This window comes from Podarcis muralis, chromosome 13, assembly GCF_964188315.1.
Source record: "Podarcis muralis chromosome 13, rPodMur119.hap1.1, whole genome shotgun sequence".
NCBI lineage: Eukaryota > Metazoa > Chordata > Lepidosauria > Squamata > Lacertidae > Podarcis > Podarcis muralis.
In genome coordinates, this window is record NC_135667.1 from 23288359 (window position 1) to 23309961 (window position 21603).

At 43.0% G+C, this 21603-nt stretch overlaps 3 protein-coding genes across 3 annotated transcripts; all 3 read left to right on the top strand.

The window, feature by feature from the left end:
* Window positions 1–721: 721 nt before the first annotated feature.
* On the top strand, window positions 722–9480 carry LOC114583105 (vomeronasal type-2 receptor 26-like). Its single transcript, XM_077918200.1, has 4 exons — window positions 722–1022; window positions 1951–2060; window positions 7676–7739; window positions 8582–9480. The coding sequence occupies exons 1-4, from the start codon at window positions 722–724 to the stop codon at window positions 9478–9480; spliced, it is 1374 nt and encodes a 457-aa protein (XP_077774326.1).
* Window positions 9481–14605: 5125 nt separating this feature from the next.
* On the top strand, window positions 14606–15541 carry LOC114582344 (olfactory receptor 10A7-like). The gene has a single exon (XM_028703291.2). The coding sequence runs from the start codon at window positions 14606–14608 to the stop codon at window positions 15539–15541; it is 936 nt and encodes a 311-aa protein (XP_028559124.2).
* Window positions 15542–20337: 4796 nt separating this feature from the next.
* LOC114583104 (olfactory receptor 10AG1-like) lies at window positions 20338–21297 on the top strand. The gene has a single exon (XM_028704451.2). It carries the CDS (start codon window positions 20338–20340, stop codon window positions 21295–21297), a length of 960 nt encoding a protein of 319 aa, XP_028560284.2.
* The last annotated feature ends 306 nt before the right edge of the window (window positions 21298–21603 follow it).

The window sequence follows — 21603 nt, forward strand, 5'->3', positions numbered from 1 at the left end:
AGCCAGAGCCGCACACGGAAACGCCGTTTATCTTCCCGCTAGTAAGCGATCCCTATTTATCTACTTGCACCCGGGAGTGCTTTCGAACTGCTAGGTTGGCAGGCGCTGGGACCAAACGATGGGAGCGCACCCCGCCGCGGGGATTCGAACCGCCGACCTTTCGATCGGCAAGCCCTAGGTGCTGAGGCTTTTACCCGCAGCGCCACCCGCGTCCCATTTTACATGTACCTTATCACAAATTTATTCTTGTCATTTATTGGTCCATGACTTTGTTATTTCTCTTGAGTGGCGATTTTAACACTGATTTTCCGGGGTCTACCTTATCCCACAACACAACACAACACAGGATTGCTATGTTTGCATGTATTGAATGCTCTCTCTCTCTCTCTCTCTCTAACACACACACACACACTCATGCCTCTGGTAACACCTCCAAATCTGTTAACATATCAGTGCATCATCTCATGGGGTGCATAGAGGGTAGTGATTTTAAAACGGTCACTGAGATGGACAGATTGCCACTATCACTTAAGCCATTATGCTTACCCATTCCTCCTCCTTCTGTTTCCTTTGTTGATTTCTATCATGGGGGGGGGGATTGGAGGGCAAGGTAGAGATCTAAATTTCCCCCCTAGAAACTTACAGTGGAAGTAGCTAAACTGTGGCTGACCAGATGTTGCTGGACTATGACTTGCATTAGCCCCAGCCAACATGTTCAGGAATGAAGAGAGTGGTAGTCCAGCAACTCCTTGGCACAACTGCTGCCTCTCACACACTTTTGTTTAATAACATCCACTGGCAAGCATCACAGCTGCTAACAGACGGCAGCCATAGAAACAATCAGGGCAGAGCTGAATGGTGTGGAGAAAATGGAGGGGATCAAACAAAATGTGCATACAAGGCCAGTTCCAGCTTTGAGGGGACCGTCAGCCAAGTGCTCACAAATACCTGCAGTGACACTGTGTCAGGAACATTGTGTGACATTGAAATGGTGGCTTGCAAACTCAGATACCGGAACAAGTGTCAGTGCCAGGGGACTGGGCCTGCGTGCACTTGTTTATTAAAGAATTGCTGGCCCATTTGAGTATAACAGGGGATTTGAGGAAATCTATCAAAGGGGGCACCTAAGGAAGGGGAATGACACTGACTCCACCTTTTCCACTCATTCTTCAACCACCTTACCTTGCCACTGCTTTGGGATGCTTTAGTCATCTTCCCTCAGTCCAGGCAGCAAGTTGTTTGTGTTTATTGAGAATTTTATATTTCCCAGTGTTGCTCTAAAGCAGAGGTGGGGAATCCTGTGGCCAGGGGCGCCAACTATAGGGACTTCACCCACAATTTTTTTGTTGTGGATGCTCAGCACCCACACTGCAGCCCCCCCCCCCAACTTCCAAGGTCTTGCAAGGTCTCAGAACCTGACTTCCAGTGGCACCAGAAGTCAGGTTCCAAGGCCAGGGGGCAGGCGTGACGTCATGACGTCATGTTGTAATGTGATGTCACACCCACTGGCCACCCATAACCTGGGGCCCAAGTTGGCTCTCCTACCTGTGGCCCTCCAGGTGACTGCAATTCCCATCAGCCCCAGTCAACCTGGGCTGCCCAAATAGCATTTGGCCTGTCAGGTACAGTCTTCCTCTGGTCAATATTGTCCCTTGAATTGACCAGTGGCAGCCTGTACCTGACAAGCCAAATGCTATTTGAATGAAGAAAATTTCAGAAGGTGGAAAAGGAATCCTACAGCAAAGGCCAGAACTCTGGAGATTTGATTATGTACCCTATCATTGTCAAAATTACTGTTCTCGTGTTGACCACCTGATGTCAGTAAATTATTTGCAAGGCCAACATTATCCACACCTAAAGGATGCTATTAAAAAAAAAAAAGCCTGTTGTTTAGAACCAAACCCAGGAGTAGACAGCATTTTGTGTGGTCCTTTCCCCTTTATATTTTAGGCTTGATTTTTTTCAAGTTGATACCCCCGTGGTCTATAACACAGAAATACATACCTGTGACTCAAGCACATTTGATTACATCTGTAGGTGCAAAGCTATCAGTGAGAATTGTTTCAGAAGGCACCTGCACTGGGCCTAAACATCCAGTCATCCTGAGTGGAAAATGTGAAAAGGTGAAGAGAATTTGCTGTGTTGAGGCATTGACTGACAAGAGGTAACAAAATGGAAACAAAGGCACTACAGCAGGCAGAAGAGACTCTTAACTGGCCAGTCTTTCCTTCTATAACCTGACAAAACTGATGCAGGACAGATAATATTTCCTAGATGGAAACATGGGGCTTCACATATGGAGGGGATGTTTTGCCTTCCAGAGGGCGCTGCCACTCGTGTTGCTGCTTTTTCTTTTGTGCCATAGTATATACAATGCACATTCTATTAATTGCAGCATATACACCGACCCAATCCCTATTCCTCATGAATTTTATCACCCAGGAGACCTTGTAATCGGTGACATTGCTGCTCACATCTTCTTCTTTTATGAGACTCCCTCTTTCAAGGAACAGCCAGGACAGATTATGATTGACAAACCGGTGTAAGGAAATACTTTTTCCCTTCATTTTCCTTCTGTAAAAATGTTCCGCTCATGATATCTGAGAGCAGAAAATCATTTAAGCACTATGGTACTTGATAAACACTTGGTCTAGTCTTCAGGGTGAAAAGTAGTGTTCCAGGGGACATTTAGTTTGTTCTGTCATTTTATTTTATTTGTCCTGCTTTTTTCCTGTACCATCTGGCACATTTTATGAAGAATTTCTCTTACAGACCCTGTGCACTTTTAAGGGGCTGATTTTTAAGGGGCAGAAAAGCCTGTCTTTAATTACTCTTTGATGCACCATTCTTGCACTTTAAGAACACTGACGAAATGGAGTGTGTCCAGAGGAGGGCAAACAGCATAGCCTTATAGTAAAACAAAACACTGTATCACCACTAGAGACCTGCCTCTCCACACATTCCCTGGAACACTGCCCCCCCCCCCATCCCTCTCTCTTGCCTCACCTCCTCTCCGCTCTGAGCCACACAGGGCTCCCTGACCTTTCCTAACCAGCATCCGTTTTGCTGGGAACACTTGAAAGAGCTGGGTATTTTTAGCCTGAAGCATAGGAACAAACACAAAAATAATTGGGGGGAAAATAATTGAAAAAATTCAAATGGTTTGCATGCACTGTATCATGTGATCAATTACCTGTCTCCCCACCCCACCCCGCTCATATCTTATTGAAGTTGGCACCTCTGGCCAGAAGAAGAGAAGATTATAGGGAAGCATGACAGCTGACTTCAAGTATCTGAAAGGCTTTCATTCCCTGTAGCTCAAAGGGCAGGCTCAAATTTGTAGAGAAGTAAACTTTTGGCTGAATACTAGTCGAAACCTCCTAACGATAAAGGCTGTCTGATACTGTAATCAAATATCTTATGTGCAGTGGGCAGTAGGCTGAGTTAAATTATTTGCAGGGTCTCTCAACTCCTTCCTCTAACTCTGTCTCCTCCATTTATTCATTAATTTCAGAACATTAAAAAAGGAGTTGTGAAATTACGTGGTGGGTGTGGGTGTGTGGGTGTGTAGCATGCTATTGTAGTAAGTTTAGTGCCCTCAAACAGATAGAAAACAGTAAGTAACTATTTCCATGGCATTGTTAGCTGCCAGCTGCCACAGGACAAAAAAGCTATTAAAAGCACAGTTAAAGCAGACACATCAAAAGTTCGCAACTCTACTGTTCTGCAAAAGCCTTCAAGCACATTTTTAAACATTGTTTGGCTAAACTGCTAGTAATTCTCATTGCAGTTCAGTGCCAAAGAAATACCAGCACATCTTGGCCTTGGCATTTGCCATAAAAGAGATCAATGAGAATCCCAGCCTCCTACCAAATGTCACTTTGGGCTTCCATGTCCTCAACAGCTACTACGTTGCAAAGACAACTTTTAAAGCCACCCTCGGCCTGCTTTCCACACCACATAGGTTTGTTCCCAACTTCAAGTGTGATACGCAGAGCCATTTAATTGCTGCCATTGGAGGGCTTGTTTCTGAAACCACTGCCAATATGGCCACCATCTATACCACCTATAAGACTCCACAGGTAGGCCATATGCAAAGGCTATGGATATTTCTCATCTGTGGCACATAATCCAGTCATCCAATGATAAAATTAATTATTAAGGTGTTTATTCATTTCCCTGGAATTGTGACTGAAATGACCCTGGTCACTCTGGTAGATGATCTACACCAGAATTACAACAGAGGGGAATGAGACCTTATCTGATCTCCTGGATCTCTCAGTTTTTTTCTGGTGCAGCAGTCACAGAAGGTGGTGCTGGGAAACCACTCTTCCACCCTGTGGCCATGAACCTATGGGTCTTACAAGGATCAGTTTTGTCTCCCGGGATTTTACAAATTTACATGAAGCCTTAAGGACCATCTTCTTCCATGAACCTGTTTGAACAATGCATTCAACACTGGAGCCTTTGTTTCAGGCCTCCTCGTTGCAGGATGAGCGGCAGATGGACCTGAGTCAAAGCTCCTTTTCTCTTATGGCATCAAAGCTCTGGAATGGCTTCCCAAAGCAGAGGTCCTAGCTGGTGGTTAAAGGGAATGTAACCCTCAAAATGCAAGGTTGATCTTCAAGGAGTAGAAAATGATCAATCTGTAGTTGTAGATTCTGACCTGAATGGCTGAATTTTGTATTCTTCAAGGCACATAAAAAGCAAAGGCAGCTGTGTTGGGAAGGCGGGGACCTTCATTCTCCATGACTGAAGGTCTCACAGGGGCAAGACCTACCAAAGAAGAGTAGCTGTGCTCATGAGGCCTGACACTGCTATGCAGATCCTATTTTTTCTCATAATAAAGAGTTCACTTCTTTCATGTGATTTACGGCTCCTGATACAAACTGGATTTTTGCAGTTTTATCTTTTATAAAATGTGTTGGGAGGGCTTTTCCCTGAAAGTACTTTAAATAAACAAGCCTTCATTTTAAAAAAGAAGCCAGTTTTTATCTTTTATGTAGCAGAGCAGAGCATAGATGATTGAAAACGAATAAGGAAACATGTTCTTGGAACGCAACTGAAAGATTCTAACCTATTTCTTTCAGCTAACTTATGGATCATTTTCTCCAGTCCAAGGTGACAAAACACTATTCCCTTTCTTGAACCAGATGGTCCCAAATGAAGCCTACCAGTACAGAGGGATTGCCCGCTTACTTAAGCATTTTGCATGGACCTGGATTGGACTCGTTGCTGTGGATGATGACAATGGAGAAAACTTTTTGCAGACAGTGATGCCCATGCTTTCCCAGAACGGCATCTGCTATGCTTTCATATTAAGAACTCCAAAGCGAACTTACATGCAAGAAATGTTAGAGTTATTGGTAACTCTGCTAGATCAATATCCAGTCCTCTCAGACAGGAAAGTCAATGTCTGTCTCGTATATGGAGAACCTCCAGCTATGCAAGTTTTGAGAATGCTGTTGTTTACAGCAGAAATGTCTGACTTGCCACCTCTGGGTAAAGTATGGGTTGTTACATCTCAGTGGGAATTTGCTTCTTTATCCGCTCAAAGGATTTGGGATACAACCCCCTTCCATGGTGCTTTATCCTTCACAGTTCACTCCAATGAGCCACCAGGATTCCAAACATTTCTTCAAATTGTAAGACCTTCCTGGTCTAAAGAAGATGGGTTCATCCATGATTTCTGGAAGCAAGCATTTGGCTGTAGGTTGAAACATTCTGATGAGTACAGTCAAGCCTGCACTGAGGAAGAGAAGCTGGAGAGCATCCCTGCAGTTTTGTTTGAAATGAACATGATTGGCCATAGCTACAATGTCTACAATTCTGTCTATGCTGTGGCACATGCATTGCATGCCATGTATGTATCCAGATCCAAAAACGGGAACTTAAAAAAAGGACAGAGGTTGATGTTTCAGAAGGTACAGCCATGGGAGGTAACTGAACACACATTTCTACTTTAAAAAGAAGTAGGGTAGAATATTATCTAGACAAGGACGGAACTCTGATCTCAAACTCTGCACAAAATAAATCCTCCAAAATCATGCTAACAAATTTTCCAAGTTAATGTGTTTAACTAATGTCAGTTTAATGATCAAATTGCTGTTGTTCTTGTAATACAATTAAGGAAAACTATATGAAGGTTTTCTATAGATGGTATCTAACACCAAGCAGATTTGCCTTAATGTATTAAAAAAACCTCAGATAAATGTTGGAAATGCAGTTAAGCGGTGGGTACAACATACCACGTTTGGTGGACATGCAGAAAGATGAGGGAGTTTTGGGATCTAATTTATAACAAATTAAAAAGGATGTTTAAAATCTCATCCCCCCCCCCAAAAAAAAAAACAACCAGAAGCATTCCTATTGGGGATTGTGGGAAATTAGATCCCAAAAGATTTAAAGAAAGTATTCATGTACACTACCACTGCAGCAAGAGTTGTGATTGCACAGAACTGGAAAAGGGAATGTTTACCGACCAAAAAAGATTGGTTGGCCAAATTAATGGAATACGCGGAGATAGGCAAGTTGACTGGGCAGATAAGAGATCAGACAAAACAAAAATTTTAAAAAGATTGGAACATATTCAAACAATATTTGAAAGATTATCATGGGAAAATTGAAATTTTCACTGGTTTAGAGTAACTTCTGTAAGAAAAAATACTAAAATATAGTGGAAAAACAGGAAAACAAACTCACAGACGTGTTAAGAGAGGCATTCAAATAAGGAAAACTGAGGACCCAAGTAAGAAGGGGAGGAAAGTCAAGTATAAAAGGAATATGAATGAATCAAACAATTAAGCACAAGTTTTTGTTTTTGTTTTCTTTATTATTATTTAGAAATACATGTTTAGCCATAGGAGAACTGACATGTTATAATGTAATTCTATGAATGTAAATTAAAAGAAACCAATAAAGATGATTTGCATATATATATATATATATATATATATATATATATATATATGCTGTTGTTCATACTTTCATCTCAAGCCAGTGTTCTAGCAAAATAAAATAATTTAGGTTTAGCTAAGCCAGGACTTTATATAAACTTCACTGTAAAGATTTCAACAAGTTCTTCCTTTATTTTCTTGTTCATCCTAGATTAATCACTTTTTGAGAAGCATTTTGTTCAACAACAGTGCTGGAGACACTATACAGTTTGATGAAAATAGAGAATTAGTTGCTGGTTTTGATGTTACAAACTGGGTGACTTTCCCAAATAGCTCTTTTGTTAGAGTAAAAGTTGGGCAACTGGAACCTCAAGCTCCTGCAGGCAAAGAACTAATCATTAATGATGACCAGATTGTCTGGCATAGGAACTTTGATCACGTAAGACACAGCTGCAAATGTTTTGAATCTACCGAATAATTGCAGAAAGTTCAGTTTTGGCCAATTCCGTCGTCTTCTTGAGGCTTGATTTCTGCTGAGTATCAGTTGTGAAACCATAGCTCCTTCACTTGTTTGTAAAAGAAGTAAAAAAAAGTGAGATGCGTTAACTCAATAATGTTGGCATTGGACTAATTAAAGCAGTGAGGTTCTTAGATCACAATGAAACAAACACCTCCTTTGTTTTCTTGATGCTAATTACCATTTTGTTTATGGACAGGTACTGCCACTTTCTGTGTGCAATGACAACTGCTATCCTGGTTACAGAAGGAAAGAGAAGGAGGGAGAGAAATTTTGCTGCTATGATTGTGCTCCATGTCCAGAAGGGATGATTTCTGGCCAGAGGGGTAGGAAAAATAATGCACACTGGCTAAAAACAAAAATGGCCTAACCTCATATTCTGGTTGTTAGAGTGGTCTCAAGGCTATTATTAATTAGACAACTTGTCTTTGAGTGCAAGTTTTTTGTTCCACAAATTGCTGGTGTGTGTCTGGGGATGGAGTACAAATTGCAACCCTGGTGTGGGGTTGTTGGGACTTTAACCTTTTGCTTCCTGCTGCTTTCCTGATCTGGATCAGACTCTTATACCTGAAATTTGCACTCATGGTGGATGCAGAACCAATCATAAGTGAAATCCACTAATTCGCTGCATAATAGGATAATGAAGATAGCATCAAAATGAAAACGTAGACCCTTGTCCTGGACCAGCATCTAGAACATAAGGGTACATGAAACACCTGGGATCCTGAGAGTGATCTATTTCAGGATCTGGTGCCTTTGACACTATATGTGAAAATAACCCCAAATGTGTGTTATCAGCTGACTATACGTTTTTTTCATGCCTACCCTCTCTGCCATCCACATTCCACTCCCCCATCTTGAATTTTATACTGGAAACTTGTCAATGCAGAAACCCTTCCTTCTCTCAGGGCTCTGTAAAGAGCCAGGCAGATCATCTATGCTAAATAAATCAGAATGCTAATGAAAGATGCTTCAAATTATAACGTTCATTTTTATAATGTATTTTTTTCTGTAAATATTATTATTTTTAAAAAAAACAGTAACACAACATTTCGAAGGCAGCAGCTCTGTCAAATACATACAATCTACATTTACATCTAGTTTGTATTGGTTATTCATTTTGATGATGTTAAACAAAGTCTTGAAATATTTCTCTTCCTGTTTTCAGATGTAGATGTCTGTGAAAATTGTCCAGAAGATCAGCATCCGAATGTTGACCAAAATCAATGCATTCCCAAAGTTCTAAGCTACCTGTCTTATGAAGAAACATTAGGGATCGTCTTAGCTATCTTGGCTGCTTCTTTGTCTTTGGTCACATCTTTAGTGCTTGCGACTTTTATTAAGCACAGGGACACTTCCATAGTCAAAGCCAACAACCGAACCCTCACCTACATCCTCCTTATCTCCCTCCTCCTTTGCTTCCTCTGCTCCTTTCTCTTCATTGGACAACCTGGACACGTGACCTGCCTTCTCCGGCAAATGGCTTTTGGCATAATCTTTTCTATGGCCCTTTCCTCAGTGTTGGCAAAAACCATCACTGTGGTTCTGGCATTCATGGCAACCAAACCAGGAGCCAGGATGAGGAAATGGGTCGGGAAAAGGCTGACAAACTCAGTTGTCTTTTCTGGCTCTTTTATTCAAGCTGGCATTTGTATGATTTGGTTAAGTACTTCTCCACCATTTCCAGATACAGACATGCATTCACTGAGTGGGACAATCTTAGCAGAATGTAATGAGGGATCAGCTTCCATGTTTTACTGTGTCCTGGGCTATATGGGCTTCCTTGCAGTTGTCAGCCTCACTGTGGCTTTCCTAGCCAGGAAGTTACCTGACAGCTTCAATGAAGCTAAGTTCATCACTTTCAGCATGTTGGTGTTTTGCAGTGTTTGGTTGTCCTTTGTTCCAACCTACCTGAGCACCAAAGGAAAATACATGGTGGCTGTGGAGATCTTCTCCATCTTATGCTCCAGTGCTGGTTTACTGGGTTGCATTTTTACCCCAAAATGCTACATCATTGTGCTGAGGCCAGAGCTTAACAACAGAGAGCAGCTAATAAGAAGAAAATAATCAACAAATATGTATGCACCTCTCTTCTCCATTTGTTTATAGTTTGGGGAAACAATTTCTAAAGACTGCAGATCCTGTGGTTCATTGTGGAAAACCTTCATGGTCAAAGAAGTGATAAGAAGTACTATAAGATAGGGTTGCCGTATTTGAAACAGTGAAAAGTTGTTGATCTTTTTTGGCAATATTTTTGAGCTTTTGGGGGGAAATCGCTTACAAAATTGCTGGTTTTGAGCTATTTTTATGGAAAAACGACACTGCCAACATGGGTTGCCATACGTCCGAATTTCCCCAGACATTTTCCTGGTTTCCGACCACACACTGCTGCCGACTGCCATATTTCGGATATGTTTGGGAAAATCCGGAAATATGGCAACCCTAAAGTGAGAAAATCCATCAAGAACAAACACTCCATGCATTTGAGAAAGTATATGAGCGTGAAACTGACTTGTGCTGTAGTCAGGGCCACCCCAACACATTTTGTTGCTCGACGTAGAACAGAAAATGATACCCCCCCACACACCCCCACAAGGTCAGGATGCACAGTACCCAAGGCTGACCAAGGTTTTTTGACACCTCTGATAGAAACCCAGCAAGGACCTTTCCCTGCATGTGAAAACACAATAATTATCAGTGGAACCTTTACTCACAACCGCAATCCGTTCCGTAGGCCCATCCGGAAGTCGAAATGGGTCACTGGGAGAGGCGCTGTTGTGTGCGGGTGCGGGCAACGATTGCCTACTTTTGCGCATGTGCAAACGGCAATTGCCACTCCTGCGCATGCGCGAACGGCGGCAAACCCACCAGTTACTTCCGGGTTTGCCATGAACGTTGGGCGAAATGGATGCTAGCAGAGGCGGATTTAAGAAGAGGTTTGACTGTATAACAATTTGTTGTTCATGGGTTTGTAGTCAGTTTCCTGCTGTGGCCAGCTGCTTCAATTCTGCCTTTCTACATATCATTTTAGACACCGAACACTGTTTGTGAACTAGGCATCATATAGATTCACCTGACCACATAGCCCAAACTGCTTGCCAGTTTGCAGAGCTGCAGTCCTAACTTTCCAACACCAGTGCCGCCATCCATGGGTTACTGGCGGCGTGGGTGGAGGTGGGAGAGCTGAGAGTGGCATTGTGGTGCTTCCCCACTGCTCCTAACTGACCACACAAGTGCATGTGTCCACCATCCTTCCCCCCCCCCACCATGATAACAGTGTTTTTCTTTAGTACACATGGCCAAATATCTTAGCAAAGTGGGTGTGAGCACGCCATACTGCCCATGTCCATTCAGTGGCTATTGTTTCTGCTTGAAGTTGAATTGTCTACTGGACACCCTCCCCCCAACCCTGAAGCTACAGTTCAGCTTCAGACCTTGCCTTTCAACCCTACTCCTCAGGAAGTGTTTTGATGTGCTGAAGAGAGAACCAGACGCTTTCCATTGTGGTACCATTTGCACAAGTAAACAAACGAACTGCAGCACCCCTGAAGCCCTTTTACACAGCGAGCTCAGTCCTTCTGTGGTTAAATGGTACGGTATTGTTCCTCTTTTGCAGGGGGAGGGGGCAAGAGGGGGATTTGTATCTCTTAAATCACTAACCAATAGTGTAAGAGAGCAAAGATACAGAGCAAGGAGCAAAGCAAACTTTATGCTCATTTGGGGGTCTTCCCCCTTTTTTAGTGTGCTGGGGATTTTGTGCAGTTGGAAAACCTACTTTTTAAAAAAACCCAGGTATAAAACATTTCCTGCACATGGAAAACTAGGTGTCTAGGTGGAAAAGCAGGCTAGAACACTAACCTCCAACCTCAAACTCACTCTGAGGGTGGGAAAATGGTTAGTGTATGTAGGAGTGTTCAGTCATGTGAGCAATTAATTCATATGTAACTTTTCCTGGATTTCATGTGCTCTGGCATTCAAACTGTTAACAGAGAATGCAAAAGAGTTGACAACTCACCCCACTACTCCCCTGAAAACTAATTCCCTGAACTTTCTTAATTAACCAAAAAGATTCAGTGAGTGAATTTTCTCCACTGGGAACAAAACTGGTGCTGACTGGGAAATGTTGAGCTGGCTAACAATGCCCTTTGGAGATGTTAGAAAGCTGTCTTCTCCATGCTGATAAATTATGGTAAATATTACACTGAGGGCTTGGAAAACAGCTCTTGCTGGGATAGATGGTAGCATTTCCCACTGTAACATTGGCCACAGAAGCATCGCATATGGAGTTGTGATAAGGAGCAGTTCAGCTGAAAAGAAGGTAGAAGGCTTCCATTGCTATGGCATTCTGCTAGGGCAGTCTTCCATAATCTGGTCTCCTCCTCCAAATGTTGTTGGGCTCCAACTCCCATCAACCCCAGCCAGCATGGCCAAAGTTCAGGAACGATGGGAGTCAGGTCCAGGCTAGGGGGCTTTTTAAAAAACAAGAACTGCATGTATCTGCAGGTTCAGAAAGCCAGGGTAATGTAGTGGTTAGGGTGTTGGACTAGGACCTAAGAGAGCCATGTTCAAATCTCCATTGAGAGCTGATTCAGCTTTCCCCCCTCTTTATCTCCATGTTAGTTTGGTTTTCTTTGGAGGGGACCCCATCTGGCAGGCGAGAAATCACATTCTATTTGGGTTCGAATTTTAAAATTTCAGATTAGCATCCTAAAGGCACAGAAACTCTGAATGCATGTACCATCAACACTATTATACTATTTTCAAGAATAAATCAAAACAGCTTAGTATTGCTATACAGTCATATCTCGTATTGCTTTTTGCTCTTCTTATGGACTTTCAGCTTACGAATGCGGCAAGCCCGGAAGTGTTTACTTCCAGGTTCGCCGTCTGTGCACGCACAAAAGCGCTCAGTCATGCTGCGCACATGTGCTGAAGAGGCGCTCTAGTTGCAGACTTTTTGGGATACGAACGGCACCCCGAAACTGATTAAGTCTGCAACTATAGAGGTACCACTGTATCTGCTAAGGGGCTTTATAGATTTAGTATTCTCCTATGGAACCTCACAGGGACACAGGGTGGCACTGTGGGTTAAACCACCGAGTCTAGGACTTGCCGATCAGAAGGTCGGCAGTTCGAATCCCCGCGACGGGGTGAGCTCCCGTTGCTCGGTCCCTGCTCCTGCCAACCTAGCAGTTCGAAAGCACATCAAAGTGCAAGTAGATAAATAGGTACTGCTCTGGCGGGAAGGTAAACGGCGTTTCTGTGCGCTGCTCTGGTTCGCCAGAAGCGGCTTAGTCATGCTGGCCAGATGACCCAGAAGCTGTACACCCGCTCCCTCGGCCAATAAAGCTAGATGAGCGCCGCAACCCCAGAGTCGGTCACGACTGGACCTAATTGTAAGGGGTTCCTTTACCTTTACCTTATGGAACCGCACAGCAAGATATGTAGATGAGCGACATATTTATTCCAGTACATTATAAAAATGCTCCATTTCTCAATAAATTGATTGTCTGCCTGTAAGGAAGGACACGACTCTTGATTTCCCCAGCAACCTAAATTAACCTGTATACAGGAAGGAAAAAGGATAACAAATGGCTCAGTTCTACCTGGGTAGAATTCATCAGGGGTTTTGAGTAAGAATGAGTAAGATTTTTATTTAGGAGAAAGATCATATTTGATTGGCAGAGAATACGTTTTACACGCAAAAGATCCTTGGCATCACCAAAGTAAGAAGTTTTAGCACTGAAATGTCAAAAGGAACCAATTCCACTCCCATCCCAAGTCAGCAGCTGGCATTCTTGGGCAGCCAAGGGTCCATATTTGTTGTCCTCTTGAGTTCTGAGGAAGTAGATCCAAAGCTTCATACTGAATTATTATTTCTAAAGCTGGCCTTAATGGGAGATGTGTCCCTATTGTAGCAGTATGTTCCATATAGTCCGATACCTAGAGATTTCTTCAGGCTAGTATCATCCTGTGATTGCAAATTATCAAAATTCGGGGGCAAGGCAAACCTCAATACAAAGGGAAGTTTGTGTGCTAGTATAACAGGTTTCTCCCAATTCTTAACAGCATGTACAGTTTGATTTCAGTTCCTTCAGTTCATGTGCAACTCTCTCTCTCTTTTTTCAATGTACATACAGCAATTGATAAAATACAGCAAAAAAAACCAAACTTGATGTGAACGTTTCAAGATTCTTTTTTAAAACTTGTATCAAGATTATTTCTGTGTGCTCTTTTACTACACATTAGGGATTTTTTTTTAATGTTCTGTTTTCTTTTTGTGAGCTACTTTGTGCACTGTTCTGCTGACACACGCAGATGTGGCCCTGCACATTACTAAAGCCCAGTACAAAATATTATCTTGGTTTAGTCTTTGTTAGGGGTTTTATCAGTGCACACATGCAAAACAGTACAAAATGATTCTTGATACTATCAAGCATGTAAGCGGGTCAAGATGGCTTTTTAAAAATATTATATCTGTTGGTAATAGTGGCAAGAGGAGAAAGGCGCAAATGAAATTATAGCAACTTATTCACCCACAGTGTTACTACTGTGACCTTAAATCGAAGGAGAAATTTGCAAGCACCCCAGTTAGGGGTTAGCTGTATCTCTCCCATATAATGTCCTAGTGGTCAGGTCAGATTTTGAACTCCATCTTGGAATGCACTATGTTTCACCCAGGTGGGCACGCTCAAAAGCATACATGCACATGTTAATCAATGAGGAATAATGTTGCGTCAATTGTTGGCCCTTAAGAGGCACTTCAGACACTTTATGGATGGCAATTTTCCTTCACAGTGCTATATATATATAGTGTGTGTGTGTGTGTGTGTGTGTGTGTGTGTGTGTGTGTGTGTTCATATTGCTTTATTTAAAAAAAACACAACTCAAATTAGTGCACAAATAATAGTAATAAAATGCATCATATACATAGACATGCTGACAAAAAGCACATTTGCAGAAAGTGCTGTTTAATTTAAGTCCCAAATCAAGGAAATATTAACAACCTGATTTAGAAAAGGTGTATAAATTATGATGTGCTTGATATTAGGTGGAGGCAGGAAGTTTTCATTACATTTAGTTTATTATTGAGACCAACATTTGGAGGAATTAAACATTCACCTTATCCTGTGGCTGCCAAATCAGTATCTATAGTTCCATGATTCATCCCTGTACCTCTGTTTCTCCACAGATGGAAGCTGGACAGGACAAGCACTGGGAGAACCAGAGCACAGTGAATGAGTTCATCTTGTTGGGATACCAAGAGTATCCTGCTGTCCTCTTTATTGCCTTCCTGGCCATATACATGGCAATATTACTGGGCAACGGTCTTATTGTGATGGTTACAACACTGGACCCTGCCTTACGTACCCCCATGTACTTCTTCCTGCGCAGTCTCTCAGGACTGGAGATGTGCTACACCTCAGTCACCCTTCCTAAAATGATGGCCAATCTAATCTCAGGGAACCTCTCCATCTCTCTACTAGCCTGTGCCTCACAGATGTTTTTCCTGCTTTTTCTGGGTGGGACCGAGTGCTTCCTACTGGCAGCCATGGCCTATGACCGCTATCTTGCCATCTGCCTGCCTCTCCGCTACATGACCATCATGAGCCAGAAGATGCGGGTGGGGATGCTGGTCGGCTCCTTTGCCATCAGCCTCCCTGCGCAGATGTTGCAAATTGGGTTCATCTTCTCCTTGCCTTTTTGTGGGCCCAATGAGATTGACCACTTCTTCTGCGACATACCACCAATACTCAGCCTGGCATGTGCTGACCTGTATGCCAGCGAGTTGACTGTGTATACCAATAACTTTCTCTTTGTTATAATCCCCTTTTTCCTCATTTTGGCCTCCTATATACACATCACCAGAACCATCCTGAACTTGCCATCAGCCACAGGACGCCAAAAGGCCTTCTCCACTTGCTCATCCCACCTTACTGTGGTCATTCTCTTTTATGGCTCTGCAACGGTCGTGTACCTGAGGCCCAAGACACCCGACTCTGTGAAAGTGGACAAGTTGCTTTCCCTGCTCTACACAGTCATCATTCCCCTCTGCAACCCTCTTATTTACACCCTGAGGAACAGGGAAGTGAAGGCAGCCATTAGGAAGCTATTAGGAAGGAAATAGGTTGGCACAGGCGTCCACTGAATCCACCATCAAAATCTCACCCATACTAATATTTGGCATTTCCTTGCTTGTTCAAAGGATTTCATATGCATTAGTCTACAACAACCCTACAAAGGAATTGAGTATTATTTTCCCCTTATAAAAGATTGGGTTGGAGGGGTAGAAGCTGAGAGAGAGAGAGACAAATGGTAAGTTCATAGATTGGGGTTGATACATCTGTTGATTTCAGTTCTCTCAGGTTCTCATTTTTCCTATCTTAAATTTCTGCAGCAATTTGCCGCCCCCCCCCCCCAATTAAGGAATCCTTGTGAAAATTCATCAGCATGTTAGTGTGAATTTATCCTGATAAACCCATTTTTTTGTTTTGTTCGTATTTTGAAAGTTCGTGTTTTTGTAAGCAAGTTAATTTGAATAAATTACTACAGATTATGAGATTTAGATGAGGTAGCATTGTGAATTTTCAGCAGAACAATTTTAGATATATATTCATGGACAAATATTTATTTAATTTTTAAAAGGGTTTCTTTCATTTGGTTTTTTTTTATATTGGTTTTAAGAAATGAACAATGCAGGTGTGTAATAAGCCTTGACCTCTGTGAACTGAAAAGAGATTTGTAATTGCCTGTCTGCTCCTGAAATGGAAACTGAAATAAAGAAATCTATGATTTAAAAAATACGAATTTGTAATGTCTGCTTCCTTATTGTTCAGTGTATTTTTACTGTAAAAATGGAAAATTTGCCTTCAGAACTGTAAAACTAAGAGGCGGGTTATTGGTCATTTGGTCTTTGGAAGGCTGAAAATATAGACTGCTGGTCACTTGGACTTTGGAAGGCTAAAAATATAGACTGCTGGAAACCTAGAGAACACCCACACATAAAAGAGAAAGCTAGGAACAATCACATATGTCAGTTGCACAATGCAACACACACACAGGGCCGGCCCACCCATGAGGCAAGGTTAGGTGACTGCCTCAAGCAGCAGGATCTACAGGGGCAGCAGATCCAGCCTCCAGGGAATGCATTGCCTGCTGCTGCCACAGCAGCCACCATGGCAACAACAGCTGTGCTGTGCTCTTTGGAGAGTAGATCTGCCTCCTCCACGCCGACTCTACAGTGGTCTCTTAGTGAATAGAAGGTACTGTTGGTCTCTCCCCACCCCCAGGGAGGAAGCAGAAGGGGCTTTAGGGCATCCTGAGCTTTGCACCTGCCTGACATGGTTCAGAGTGGGCCCTGCTCTTGGGGGGGTGTGATTGTTGCCAAGCTTATGGATATTGATGATCCTGGAAACCAGGGATACCTAATTTGTGGCCCTCTGATGCTGCTGAACTCTATTTTCCATCAGCCTCAGGAAGCATGGCCAACAGGGGTGATGGTCATCTCAACCTAACATGGCTAAAGTCCAGAACCCCCCAAATTGGCTTGATTCGGTTTCGGTTGCAGTCAAATCTGGTACATAGCCCTATCCAAAACCATCCCTGCAAACTGAACAAATGCACAATGAAATAAGTATAAAATAATGCACATTTGAGGCAGATCATTCAACTTTACGTATTCAGCAATGGGGTCTGAACTAGTGGTGACTAACCAAGAAAGAGGGCATGGTGGATTGAAACATCAATTCAGGGTTTCGTGAGAGACAAGAATGGCAAATTGCTTATGAGGGATTGTTAGGGAAAGCAATGAAATTGCTTGAGAATGAAATTGTCTCAAACAGCAGGTACAAGGCAGACAAAAGAAAGCACTCCTTCACACATTGCATAAAGTATCTATGGAACTCCCTACCACATGATACTGAGGTGGCTATTAGCTTATCTGGCTTTAATAAGCAGTTATATCAGTTCATGGATGGTAATAGTTTAAGTGGCTATTGAATATATGGATATAACACTGTAACGCTGTGATCTAAACCAGGCATAGGCGAACTCGGCCCTTCATATGTTTTGGGACTACAACTCCCATTATCCCTAGCTAACAGGACCAGTGGTCAGGGATAATGGGAATTGTAGTCTCAAAACATCTGGAGGGCCGAGTTTGCCTATGCCTGGTTTAAACCACTGAGCCTCCAGGGCTTGCAGATCAGAAGATTGGCGGCTTGAGCTCCTGTTGCTCTGTCCCAGCTCCTGTCAACCTAGCAGTTCAAAAGCATGCCAGTGCAAGTAGATAAATAGGTACCACTGGGGCGGGATGGTAAACGGTGTTTCCATGCACTCTTGTTTCCATCTCGGTGTTCTGATGCACCAGAAGTGGTTTAGTCCTGCTGGCCACATGACCCGGAAAGCTGTCTGTGGACAAATGCTGGCTCCCTCGGCCTGAAAGCGAGATGAGCGCTGCAACCCTTTGAATGGACTTAATCGTCCAGGGGTCCCTTACCTTATCTTTACCTAGTCACTGTGAACCAGTTGCTGGAGGGAGAAACCATTATTGCCCTCAAATCCTACTGGACTGGGCTGGATGGGACTTAGGACTGATCCAGTGGGGCTCTTCTGATGCTCTTGATTTAAAATGTACTTCTTTCTCTGCTGTTTACCCAATGGAATGATCATATTATTCCCACTGGAATCCTACCACTGCTACAGTTGATGCTGATCTTGGGTTGGTTAACAACGACCTTTGGTGGCAAAGTTAGTTAGCAGCCAACTGCTCTCTGACACTCCCCACATCAGCAATAGGCATTTGGGAGAGCACTGCTTCCCCTGCTAAAGCTAAAGGGTGTTAAGAGTCCCCTACTCTGACCCTGGCAAGGGAAATACAGCAGCCTGGCAAGAGCTGTGGACAGCAGAAACGTAGCTGCAAAGAAGGTAACACTTAAGATAGCTTAAGAGTACCATAATTCTATAATTTCTCCATAATGATAAATTAGGGGAGGGACATCATTCAGTTGTAGAAATGTTCGCTTGGGTATCTGACTTACCTATAGTATCTCTGTCTGTTTGCTCTCTATCTTTCAGCCTCTTGTCACCAAAAAATTCAGCTACTTTTCATTTTTCTTGCTTGTCCTGTTTCTGTGGTTCCCGAACTCCCCCCCCACGCACCACTTGAAAATTGCTGAGGGTCTTGGTGGGCCATTTAATTTTTTTCCCCTGCCCCTTATAGCATTTGTGATGCTTTGTGCTAGATGCTTTGTGTGATCTTTAATTGTACTTTTGTTATTCGTTTTATCTCTTTTCTTTGTAATCCAATAAACACAGTATTAGAATAAAATACAATGATAAATCAATGTGGATTTTTAATGTGGGCGCACCACAGACTGCCTGACAGAAGCTTGCAGAGCAATGGAAATCCTCATACCACAGAACTAGTACTTCCTTGTTCATGCAGGAGGGAAAAGCAGATTTATGAAGCCAGTGTAATATAAGGACTACAGTGCTGAGTTGGTAGGAAAGAGACATGGGTTGAAATTCCCTTCTATCCATAAAGTTTCTTGGGTGACTTTGGACCAGTCCTTATTGCTCAAAGTAGGGTTTACCTCACAGGTTTGTTGTTGTACTAAAATGCAAACATCCTCAGTAGTGCTTTCAGGGCAAGACTTGGTTGGCAATGTTTATTTTATTTTATTAATTTACTTACTTGCTGTATTTATGTATTGCCTTTCTGCCAAGGCACCCAACAGAATGAGGAGGGGCTGCCTGCCCCCCAACAAAGTAAGGTGGGATAAATTATGAAGTAATCAAAGGGCCTCCTCCACTGATCATAGAACTCATGATTTATTGGGGGAGGCAAGCTTTAAGGTACATAGTTCCCTCTGCAGAAATTCTCATTTTATTTTTATTGTAGTTTATTCTCACAACAAGCCTGGGCCATTAAGTCAGGAGCCTAAAATTCACACAATTGCATCAACGCATATTTCATGTGCATGAATTTTGAATGAAAGGTGAGATACAAAAAGAACGCAGGGAAATCAGACATTCCCCCTTTTAACCGACATTCAGGAAACATGTAAAAAAAAATTTAAAAATTATCCAGGCTTGTGACTAATAATTTTATGAAGCTGATCATAGATTATAGTGCTGCTTTGAATTCTATTACACAACATTTTTATTGTTGTGAGTTACCCTGGGCTCTCTTTGGGGAGGAAGGGTGAGTTAGAATTTGAAACAATTAATAAATAAGTGTCAAACATGCAGATGCAGAAGCCCTGTCCTCTTTTGCACCTGACCACCCTTCTCTGGATCACCTTGAACCCTAATCCGCAACAATTGCATGAGCTACCTTTAATCTTTCTTCAATCACATATATCCATCTTTTTCTGTTTCACTCTTCCTCTCTGTTTTTGTTCTTCTCTCCCCCTTTTTTGTATTTCTTCTATTCCCCCTGCCACACACTCACAGTGCAATCGTACATGTCTACTCAGGAGTAAGCTCCATTGGGTTCAATCACACCTACAGCGTCAGATTTAGGGTGATTTTGGCAGTTTCCCCACCACCACACACACACACACACACACACAGGGCACAGAACTAAGAGGGCTCAAAATTGAGAAGATCCATAATTGAGAAGATCCATTTTGGGGCACCAGATTTTGGCCTTGCAAAGGGCACCATGTTGTGAAAGATGACGAAAGTCTGCCTTTGGTCGACTTTACCATTTACTCTTGGGTAAATGGATTGTTTTGCCCTTGGTTGTTGGATTATATCTCCTCTCCTCAATAAATTGTCACTGCAAAGGACAGATGATCTCTATCCAGTCTCTAGTGGGAGGAGACAGGCACTTTTACCCTTTGTCACCCACCACTGTCCTCCTCATCCTGATCCAGAAACTGGACCTGAGACTCACAAATGCCTCACTTGCCTCTGCAGATGGATGCTGAGCAGGCCAGACACTGGAAGAACCAAAGCACAGTGAAGGAATTCATCTTGCTTGGATACCAAGGACACCCTGTCCTCCTTTTTTCTGCCTTCCTGGCCATCTACCTGGCCATATTACTGGGCAATGGCCTTATTGTGGTGGTGACAACGCTGGACCCTGCTCTCCATACCCCCATGTACTTCTTCTTGCGCAGCCTCTCAGGGTTGGAGATCTGCTACACTTCAGTCACCCTTCCTAAAATGATGGCCAATCTTATCTTAGGGGACCTCTCTATCTCACTGATAGCCTGTGCTGCACAAATGTTCTTTATGCTCTTCCTGGGTGCCACAGAATGCCTCCTGCTAGTGGCCATGGCCTACGACCGCTATCTTGCCATCTGCCAGCCTCTCCATTACATGACCATCATGAGCCATAAGGTGCGGGTGGGGATGGTGGTCAGTTCCTTTGCCATCAGCCTCGTGGTGCACTTGTTGCAAATTGGGTTTGTCTTCTCCTTGCCTTTTTGTGGGCCCAATGAGATTGACCACTTCTTCTGCGACATCCCACCCATACTTCGCCTGGCATGTGCCGACCTGTATGCCAACGAGTTGGCTGTGTATGCAGAGAACATCCTCATGGTGGTGCTCCCCTTTTCCCTCATAGTGGCCTCCTATGCCCACATCACCAGAAACATCCTGCGCATGCCATCAGGCACAGGACGCCAGAAGGCCTTCTCCACTTGCTCGTCCCACCTGATTGTGGTCAGTCTCTTCTATGGGTCAGGGATGCTTGTGTACTTGCACCCACAGACAGAGGACTCCCTCAAAGTTGACAAGTTCCTCTCTCTTTTCTACACGGTCATCGTCCCCCTTTGCAATCCCCTCATCTACACTCTCAGGAACAGGGAAGTGAAGGTTGCCCTCACGAAACTGTTGTGTAAGAAAAGAGCTTTTGAGGTGGGCACAGGGTAATCAACTTTCATCCATTTCTTAAACCTTTAAAATAATCCCTATCTCCCATTTTAGGGGATCCTGCAAGTCTCCCTGGGTGTATCCAACTAAGTCCTACTACGAGTACACTCATTGAGATCAGTAGACCCAAGTCATTTCCATTAATTTCATTGTGTCTCCTCTGAGAAGGACTAACAATTATGACAACAAAAAAGGGTGTTGTTCTTTATAAGAAAACCAGAACGTATAACTAAAGTTTCAGGGAACTCTTATTTACCTACATGGCTGGCTCCTTTTGTCTTCTGCTCTGCTCCCCTGAATAAATGA

What these genes read in the sequence shown, in the direction of transcription:
- LOC114583104 (XM_028704451.2), top strand. Translation starts at nt 20,338, where the DNA reads ATGGATGCTGAGCAGGCCAGACACTGGAAGAACCAAAGCACAGTGAAG.
- LOC114583105 (XM_077918200.1), top strand. Translation starts at nt 722, where the DNA reads ATGAAGAGAGTGGTAGTCCAGCAACTCCTTGGCACAACTGCTGCCTCT. An exon ending in ACTCAGATACCGGAACAAGT is followed by an intron (nt 1,023 to 1,950) that starts GTCAGTGCCAGG and finishes TTTATATTTTAG; the next exon opens with GCTTGATTTTTTTCAAGTTG. An exon ending in GATGATTTCTGGCCAGAGGG is followed by an intron (nt 7,740 to 8,581) that starts GTAGGAAAAATA and finishes TCCTGTTTTCAG; the next exon opens with ATGTAGATGTCTGTGAAAAT.
- LOC114582344 (XM_028703291.2), top strand. Translation starts at nt 14,606, where the DNA reads ATGGAAGCTGGACAGGACAAGCACTGGGAGAACCAGAGCACAGTGAAT.